This window comes from Nannospalax galili, unplaced genomic scaffold (assembly GCF_000622305.1).
Source record: "Nannospalax galili isolate Female #2095 unplaced genomic scaffold, S.galili_v1.0 scaffold104, whole genome shotgun sequence".
NCBI classification, from domain to species: Eukaryota; Metazoa; Chordata; class Mammalia; order Rodentia; family Spalacidae; genus Nannospalax; species Nannospalax galili.
In genome coordinates, this window is record NW_008353596.1 from 1,365,495 (window position 1) to 1,375,899 (window position 10,405).

Consider the following 10,405-nt stretch of genomic DNA (forward strand, 5'->3'; position numbering starts at 1 on the left):
AGGCTTTCTCCTGTCATTTCTAATTGGCTTACTGAGTGTTTCATTTCCTTCTTCATTTCAGCCTGAGTAGTCTTCAATATTTCTAGGTCTTTTTTAATTCATTCAGAAGTTTCTCCCTATCTTCCTTCAGTTCTTTGATTCTTTGTGTGTTCTTGAAATTCACTGAATTCTTTCTTCATGTTTATAATTGTTCTTTTGAGTTCCATGTCCTCCATTATCTCTAGGGGGTTCTCATTGTACTCTCTAGAGGACTATTTGTATTTGGTGGGGATATGTTATTTTGGTTTTTCATGTTATTATTTTTTCTCTGTGATTTTGACATGTGAATTTCTTTTGTAGTTTCTGATTCTTGTGTGAGAATCAAGCCTTCAAGTTTAGGTCTGCTTCTTTTTGTGAACTTTATGTGTCTTTGTGGTTTACTTTTGGGGCATGAAAAGCTGGTTCCTCTAAGCTTCTGGTTCTCTCTTTTGGTTTTATTTTGGAGTGGCCAGATTGCTTTTGTCTTTAGGAGTTCCCACAGAGGCCCAAGTCAGATGAGGATCAGATGCTTTCAGGCTTTCTCCTAAGGTCCAGATCCCTCCAGAAAGGATTTTGGCCTCAGGAATTTGTGGGTTGGACTGGCCTGGGAGCCGGTCCCATGAAAGATGCTGGTGTAGGGCAGCTGGTGGCAGTGCCACCCATAGATGCAAAGGGAGATGGCAGCAGGAAGAGGCCCCAAGGGCTCCTGGGGACTGCACTGAGGAACTGGGTTGGTCTGGATGCAACGGATCAGGAAGAGGAAAGGTCAGCCCCAGGATCCAGAAAAGAGGCTGGTGGGTTGTGCAGTCCAGGGAAGCAGAAGGAGGTGAAGGCAGGACCAGGCCCCAAGGTCTCCAGGAGCGAGGTTGGTGGGCTTTGTAGACCAGGGAAGCAGAGGGAGGTGATAGCAGGACCAGGGCCAGAGGACTCCTAGGGATCCCAGAAGGAACTGGGTTGGTCTGGATGCAGAAGATTAGGAAGCAGTGGTGGTTTCCCTGAGGTCTGGGATGCCAAGACAAGGAATGGGAAATGCCCCAGGCTAGGAGGAGAGGTGGGCAGGGGAGATGGGAGGGTGAATGAGGCTGGGGAAGTCAAGGCACGGAGGGAGCAATCGACTTACCCCAGAGAGAGGCCTGTGGGTCAAAGAGAGGCCTGTGGGTTGTTCAGGCCCATGGAAGCAGAGGGAGGTGAGGGTGGGGCCAGGTCCTGAGGACTCCTGGGGACCCGAGAAGGAACTGGATTGGTCTGGATGCAAAGGATCAGGAAGCAGTGGTAGTTCCCCAGGTGTCTGGGGTGCCAAGACAAGGATTGGGACAGGACCCAGGCTGGGAGCATAATGGCATTTCTTATATTGCAACAGCACATACAGGGAAGAACTGCAATTCCATGTACATGTGCCCCGTCTCAGCTGCTGCATTTGAGTGGGTTAGCCATTTTCAGTTCATGGCATTCTTTTCTCTTGAGCTCTGTATAGCCTCGACATTGTCACATCCAGGTGCAGTATTAAGGATAGGGCTTTGCTCCTACCTTCAATTAGGGCACATTCAGTCCGTGGGAAATAATTGCAGAGTTTTGTTTTGGTTCTAGTCTTTGAAAGTCTTTCTTTTATTTAGGGAAAGTCTCACTTCCTTGGTGCTGCTAAAGTACTGCCAAAGCAGCGGGCTCCTGGCTTCAGGGACTGCAGGGAGGAAGTACAGGGAGCTACAGCGGCGATAAGGAAAGTCAGCATATCTAAGAGACTTGGAAGAGTCTGTTTACAGTAATGTGAACTTAACTGATAGATTTTTTAAGCCTTTTGAAGGCAGAGTCTCCAATTTCAGAAAATATTATTGAACAGTACGTACTGTAAAAAAGTAAATTGAAGTCAAAAAATGATGACTTAGCCAAGCCTTCTCTTTCAGAGTCTCTAATAGTGACCATGGAATGCTGGGACACTTGAGTAACATGAGATATAGTTTAGTTTCCTAATTTGGACATATTAATCATTGTACTTATACAAGACCATAATAGTAGATTAATTAATTAATTCGGATATGCCTGCTACAACCCAAAAGACAAGTGGGCCATTGTGTAACTAACATAGCAATGAAGGTTAGATCCTAAATAACCTGGAATGTGGATTATCTACTCCATTACGATCAAAATTGTTTCCATCACTTCTCCTGAAGTCTTTGCTGCATAGTGCATAGAGATGTTATAGGACTAGAAGAGACCAATTCTGCTTAGGTAAGAGGACAGCAGGGAAAGACTTCACAGAATAGATTATATCAGAAGGACCAATTGCAGTTGCCCAGGTAGCCTTGGAGGCACACATAGCTCTTTACTTCTCCCATAAGTACATCAGTGTAAAATAAGCCCTAAAGTTTGATTTCTTTGTCCCTGGTCCCCAGCAAACACAGTGTGTACAAGCCACCTTCCCACTCCCAGAATCAACCTAGCTCTTTCCATCATCTGTATACAGTGCTTTTCTTCCTTGGGATCAAGAAATGCAGGGAGATGACCTTGGTTCAAACTGATTTTTGAGACAAAGGCAGCGCCCCACTTTCTTAGACACACATATTAGCACTTAATCTACCCAGAATACACTTCATTTTCCAAGGCCACCTAGGTCCTTCAAAAATAACTTGTTCTGTAAGCATTTCCCTACTGTCCTCTTACCTAAGCAGAATTGGTCTCTATTCCCATAACGTTTTTATGCACTGCTCAGGTAGGATTTTTCACATTTTATGGAAAAATAATTATTACAAACCTGTTTAGTTTAGGTTAGATATTTACAAGCCTGTTTGCCCAAGCACAGTGAGCTCCTCAGTACAGACATTGCTCTTGCTCATTTGTTTATCCTAGCACCTCACGTAGTAACTGTTAACTAAATGTTCTCCTAAGGATTCAATCTTTGGAACTGCTGTATCTCTCAAGTAAGTTAGAATGAGGTCATGAAAAACGGTACAGGTTTTGGTACTGAGTAAATTACAGGAAACACTTCAGTCTTCCAGATAAAGCTTTTGTTTTACAAATGTGTAAAATAGAAGCAAAGTCATAGCAGAGCAAGACATGTACATGGCAGTGTTTAGTAAGGCATGAATGGACATGTTGTGCCATCATGGAAATCTAAAAATTAGGCACAGCCTGCTGCTAGAGTTGGGTCTGGAAAGATGAGGCATGAGAAGAAACTAGTGGTGTAGTCAAAGGCTGTTGCCTCTGCCTAGCTGCTTCTGTGAGTTTGTTGCCAAGTGTTTGGTTGGCAGGCTTGAGGTCATTAGTCAGCAGGGCTGGTACTTCTGGGTGCAAAACAAGGAAGGATAGGAGCCGGCAACATTTCTGCACCATAATTTGCCACTGCTAATCACTGCATGTCGCTTCATCTAGGGCTCACACAGATTGCTCTTTGGGCCACTTCTGCCAAAACCATACAGGGTGATAGATTCTGGGAAGTTTACCTCTTAAGCATGTTGACAGAATATACTATACATTCAAACTGTAGAAACTGAACTTAGCTTCAGTTTTACAAGCAGTATTCATTTGAACAGGAACAAGCAGAACTAAGAAACAGCATATATATGTAAGACGTTCCTAGATACTGCCTAGTTACATTATTTCAGAACACATTTCAGAGACAGAAATTGTTGGTTATAAATGCTAAGTACTACAGAAATGTTAAAGTGATTATATGTTTTTTCTTGTCTTTTGGTAGTCAGCATAAAATTTAGGTACAGTTTTTAATTCCAAGATTTCCTAAAGAAAGATATAACAAAAATAAAAGAAGTAATTTTTATTTTGTACAATGCTAAGAACTTCTGTGTATGTCATTCAATTCTAGATCCATAAGATTCCTGAAAGTAAAGCTACTGAAGGTCAAGTTCATATATGAAAGTTGAAAATTCACCCAGAGTTTAGAATAATTTACATATTAGGTTTTCTTAACTGATTATTTTAGCCTACCTTTTTTTCCCCAATGTTTTGGTAACTGTCAATTTCTTTTGTTATTTCCTTTTTTTTACATTTATTTTTTCATGCATGTATATGTATGTACATGTGCATCCATGCACCACAGCACATGTGTGGAGATCAGAGGACAACTTGTGAGATCTGGTTCTCTCCTTCCACAGTGCAGGTTCCAGGGATCAGATTCAGGTCATCAGGCTCAGTGTCAGGAGCCCTGCAGAGCTAGCTCACTGGCTCCCATCCTACCTTTTTAAAATATAGGACATAAAATACCTCCATGATTTTTTCATATCGCTCTATAAGATAAAGATACATAGACATAAAGTCAGTGTAATCACCATCCAGATAAAAATACAGAACTTCCCCAGAACCTTGATTGATTTTCTTTCACCTCATTAGTCTTCCCAAGTAAATGGTCTTACATGTTTATTTTTTGTTACAGTGGATGATTCAGTTTTGGGAAAAAAATGCTAGAGGGAAGCTAACAGTAGTGAAAATGTTATTGTCTCATAACTGCTTTGAATTACATCTACTTATGTCACTTTCTCTTTCTGCTTTTACCCTAAAACAGGTAATCAGATCCTATCCCTTGGGAGCCTCTCAAAAGATCAGATTTATCCAATGAAACTCAAGGGCATCTCCATCTGCTATTCAGCTCTCAAATCTGCCTTATGTGGAAATTATGTCAGCTTTGGCGTCTTCAAGTTGTATGGGGACAACCATTTTGACAATGTACTTCAGGCCTTTGTCAAAATGCTGCTGTCAGTGTCTCACAGTGACTTGCTAGTAAGCGTTCCTGTGCCATGGGAGTCTTTGTGTGAAATGTGGCGTTTCACCACAGGCCTGGGATTGTTATAATGAAGCCCAGGGAGTCTGAACACTACCACATTTTCTGTTTTAAGATGGCATACTTGCTCCAGCCTTACCAAATCTGCACAACTGTAGTAACTATATAATTAAATGCACAAGTTAAAAACTCAAAACTGCCACCTTCTGACAAGTTGATCATCCAGAATGCTCTAAGTTCCTTCATATAAAAAAAAAAAAAAAGTAGATTCGGTAATCTCAGTAATTCAGAGAGGGCCTGTGTTTCCTGAAGCAGGAGATACAGAATTGGGTGCAAGTCTTTCCCTTCCTTTCATTCTACTCTTCCATCTTCTTGCTGCTTGACCCTCCTTTCCATTAAAGTTCTGGGGTAGTAGACAGCGTTAAACTGGAAGTTGAGTGATGCACTGCATGAATTGCCATTCATCGGTGATTTCCCTTGAGCCAGTCACTTCACTATTTCTCTAGGCCACACTTGTAAAATAAATGGTTTAAAATAAGTGATTTCAAGCTGGGCGTGATTTTTAATCCCAGCACTCAAGAGGCAGAGGCAGGTGAATCTCTGGGAGATCAAGGCCAGCCTTGTGTACATAAGTTCCAGACCAGGTGGGGCTGCAGGGAAACCCTGTCCCAAAAAAATAAAATAAGTGATTTCTAGGCCCCTGTTTTGCATTGACATCTAGTTTCTGTGATTTTTATCAGTGTTCTGTAAACTTTGAAGCCCATCAGAAACACCTGGGATACTTGAAAATTCGAATTTCCGGCGTCTTTCCTGACCTGTATCATTAGCAGACTTTTTAAAAGATGTCTCTGCCAGATTATACAGAAGCCAGTGTATGTGCAATGTGTTTGCAGTTATTACTTGTTAAAGGAGCCAAATCAACTTCAGTTTAGTTCAGACTTTTCCACTTCCCCCCACCCACAGTTGTATGAATGATCTAAAGAGTTTGTGCAAAAATGTTCCTTGACCTGCTGGTGAACTAGTGCACACCATACCTCAACCAGAGTTGTTAAGCCTTATAGTAGGATGAAGTGTTCATTAAAAGCTATGCCTGTGTGATGGAAAGTACAAATTAAAAACTTAAATCAGCTGGGCGTGGTGGTGCACGCCTTTAATCCCAGCACTCGGGAGGCAGAGGCAGGCGGATGCTCTGTGAGTTCAAGGCCAGCCTGGTCTACAGAGTGAGTTCCAGGCAGCTGGAGCTACAAGAAGACCCTGTCTCAAAAAGACAAAAAAAAAAAAAAAAAACTTAAATCATTCACACTATGCATTGTAGGGACTTTTCCCTACAATTGTAGTCCTGGGAGAAAACTGGTATCACTGAAGGATGCCTTCAGTCAGTAGTTCTCATATTTGAAGGTCCATAAGATTCTGTTTGTAGCATATACTAAAATGCACACTTCAAGACCTCCCTTTGGAGCTTTCAGGTAGTATTCTAGAGATTGGAAAACATCCCAAGTAAGCACCCCGGGTGATGCTTAGAAAGATAATCTTAATCTCATTCTGCTCTGGTTTATATTTGTTATGGTTATTGTGCTTTATACTGATTTGGATGCATTTGAAATTTCCCAGGTATTTTCTCAAAAAGTAGTCTTTTGCCTCTAGACTATGGTAAATATAAAATCTTTTACCCAGTGATTTAGTTAAATGAGTCGACCTTGTATAAATATAGCAGACTATGATGCCAAATCCATGTGGCCTGACATCCATGTATCTGTGTTGCAGCAATATAGGAAGCTGAGCCAGTCTTATTATCCACTCCTGGAATGTCTCACCCAAGACCACATGAGTTTCATCACCAGCTTAGAGCCTCCTGTGCTCCTGTACATTCTCACATCCATCTCAGAGGGACTCGCCTCTGTTGGTAAGGATCCACAGGAAAAACATGATTCTGGTCTCTGTGTGCTTATTGAGATTCTCATCCTATAAAGAAAAAAGATGTTATGAATCCAGACTGAAAGATGATTTTATAGCTATGACTTGCAAATGGAAAATAGATTTTCTAATATTTCGATATAGTTTGTTTTATCCGTTTTATTGAGTTATAATTTAAATGGAATACAATTCACTTCTAAAAGTGAACAGTTCAAGGAGTTCTGACAAATATATACATAATAATGAAGCACAATATATAAAGCATTTTAATCACTACAAAAGCTCCTGTATGTCCCGTCAAATCAATCCCTTCTCCTTACCCCTAATCCAAGGAAACGACTTTCTCTTTCTAGACTTTTATGTAAGTGGACCCATATAATAGGAAATTATTTATATATGGTTTCTGTCTCTTAACATACTAAAAGAGTCATCTGTGTTGTTTTATAAATCACCTACTCCTTTCTGTTGCTGAATATTACTCCACTTTGTGGATTACCACAATTTGTTTATCCATAGACCAGCTGATAGGGGGTGTTTTCATTTTTTGACTATTTTGAATACAGCCACTATGAACATTCATTTGCAAGTCTTCATGTGACAGCTTTTTTTAATTTCCCTTGGATAAATACCTAGGAGTGGAATTTCGGGGTTGTATGCTTTGTAGTTTTAATATTCTAAGAAACTGATGAACTATTTCCCACTGTGACTATAGCATTTTTCTCCAGCAAAGTACAATGGTTGCTCCATGTCCTTTCACTTGTTAGGATTCATTTTAAGCTTAGCACTCTTAGTGGCTATGAAATGGAATCTCATTGTGGTTTTAATTTCCATATCACTAATGAATACTTTAAGAATATTTTCATGCTTATTTGCCATTCATGTGTTGTATCAGTATTCCATTACTATAACAAAATATTTAAAAGACCTCAACTAAGAAAGGTGGTTCACACTTTCAGAGGCTTCAGTTCATTTCAGAGGCTTCTGTTGTTTTCCTTGCTTTGGGCATGAGGCAAAGCTCAGCATCATGGCAGGAAGCACATGATGGAACACAGCCACTAACCTTAAGGTGACCAGGAAGAAGAGACGGCAAAAGAAAGCGACTTGGAGTATGGTAATACAACTCAGAGGCACACCTCATTGACTTCCTTCCTCTAACTAGGCCGTACCTCCTAATAGTATATCCAACATGAACTCAGCAGTGAATTAATCCGTTGATGAAGTTAGCACCTCATGATCCAGTCACCTCTTAGTAGCACCACCAGCTGAGAATCAAGCCTTCAATCACGTGAGCCTTTGGGAACATTTTATATCTAAACTGTGACAGTTTTGTATGGATCTAAGGTTCAAACTCATTTTTAAAAAAAAAAAAATGGGTATTGGATTATTCTAGCACTTTTTATCTGTTACTAGGACATTGTGCTAATGCTATAGGTCCACTTCCATAGAAAGTCTTAAAATATTTCAGTAAAGTCCTTTAATATTTTCTCTTTTAAATATTATCATAGCTATTCCTTTGCCATTACATAGAAATTTTAGAATCAGTTTGTCAGTTTCTTTTACAACCCCCCCCAAAAAAAGATGGGAATTTTGCTTAGGATTGGAGATAACTGATAAATTAACAGTATTCAATGTCCATTCCTAAGAAACTCCTCTGCTCTTCCATTCACTCATACCTTCTTTTATTATGACTTTGAGTTTATGAGTCTTGTATATATTTTGTTGGACTTATAACTAGGTATTTATGGGTTTGTGCTATTTAAATGGCATTCTAAGGTTTCTTATCTTTTCTACCTTATAAAATTAAATTTTATTTTTATATATTGGCCTCATGTTATACTCTTACTAATACTATGAATTTTTCATAGATTTCTTAAGATTTTTCTACATAGATTTGTCAAAAATGAAGTTTCACTCATCCTTTCCAGTCTGTATACTTTTTTAAAAAGATCACACTGTCTAGAACCTATACTACAGTATTGAATAGAAGTGATCATAGCAAGTTATTTTCTTACCTCCAGTGCTGGGGAAGCATCAGTCTTATTCTAGTCACATAGCGTTGGCTTTCTCATTGGGTGCTTTTTATCCTGTCTAGGAAATTTGAACTATTCCCAAAGTGACTGTAGCATTTTGCTCCAGCAATGTAGCTGAGTTCCAGTTGCTCTGTATCCTAGTAATTATTAGGCTTGTTATATGTAGTTTTTGGATCATGTTATCAGGAACAGTATTGATTTTGTCAAATATCTTCTCTGTATTCTACTAAGATCAGACAGTTCTTTTTTGGTCTGTTACTAGGTTACATTAATATTAATAATCAAATTCAGTGATACTGAGAGGTTAAATCAACCATGCATTCCACACTTGGTCATGGTACACTTTCCTTATTTATATCGTACTGGATTCTGATTGATAAAAAAAAATTAATACTTTTTTTGGTATATTTTTTATTGAATTTTTGTGTATTTTATACACAACATTCCAATCATCTTTATACCCCTTTCCCCATCAGCACCCTCCCATATCCCCACCACCACTGGATTTCATGCATTCTGTCATTTATGTTAAAGCCTATCCAATCAAGTTAATGTCCCCAGACGTCTCTCAGTGCAAGTTCATCCACTGGGGTCTACTCAGTCTATCTAGAGTCACCCTTAAAGAAGATCAGCTCTTCCTCACCCAGCAGTAATCAGTTGCCCAATAGTTCTTTGGCTAAGATTGGGGCCTGCCGCCCATTTCCACAGTTCTGTGCTGGGTTTTTGTCTGCTTGAATTTGCATGGGTCTTGTATATGCTGTCACCTTTGCTGTAAGTTCATATGAACAAGGTCCCAGGAGCCTGTAAGACTATTTCCAAAGCGAAGAGAATAAGCATCCTGCAGAGTGTGGGTCCTTGGACAGGACTCTATGGTGATACAGATTTTTACATCTTAATTTATATCAGATCTGATTAATTCTTCCATATTGATATGTTTGTCTATAATTCTTATACCCCATTCTGTTTTTATAACCCTAGCATGTTTAATCTAGTACCTCCATAATATGAACTCAGTTTCTTCCTCAGTTATCTCAGAGGATTTACATAGAATTATAGTTTTTTAATGTTTAACAGAATTACCCAGTAAAACTTTGAGATTTAGTTTTCTTCAGAAGAGTTTCAACTACAAATTAAATTTTGTTAATGGATATACAACTGAACCAGTTATCTATTACATATTTGAGATATTTGGCTGTTTGTACCTTTAAAAGAATTTGTCCACTTTATGGACTGGAGAGATGACTCAGCAATTAAGAGCACTGGCTTCTCTTGCTGAGGACCCAGGTTCAAATCCCAGCACCCACGCACATGGTAGCTAACGACGGTCCATAACTCCGAGAATCCAGTGCCCTCTTCTGGCTCCTGTGGGCGTTGTACAACATGGGTACACTTACATACATGCAAGCAATACACTCATGCACATAAAATAAAAATAAATTTTTTAAAAAAGATTTTGTCGACTACTATCCTCAGGCCTCTTGGGGTAAGTCTATAGCGCAACTCTCGCGCCGGGACTCCCTAAGGCACATTCACCATTCCATCCCTCCCGACGTTCTATACTCCTAGTTTGGGCCCTGCGCCATTCCTAGTCTTGGGGCCCCAGACACCTGGGGAACCAATACTGCTTCCTGATCCTTTTCACCCAGAACAACTTAGTGCCCTTCTTGGGCCCCAGGAGCACCGCTTCTGGACCTGGCCCCGCCCTCACCTCTCT

The 10,405-nt window shown here is 39.9% G+C and overlaps 1 protein-coding gene across 1 annotated transcript in view; it reads left to right on the forward strand.

Moving 5' to 3' along the window:
* The window catches only part of LOC108491682 (ran-binding protein 17), a 126,241-nt gene that overhangs the window by 62,640 nt on the left and 53,196 nt on the right, over positions 1-10,405 (forward strand). Inside the window, exons 7-8 of the mRNA XM_017802642.2 lie at positions 4,532-4,746; positions 6,512-6,650. Of these exons, the coding sequence (XP_017658131.1) occupies positions 4,532-4,746; positions 6,512-6,650 (354 nt within the window). The remainder of the gene's footprint in view (positions 1-4,531; positions 4,747-6,511; positions 6,651-10,405) is intronic.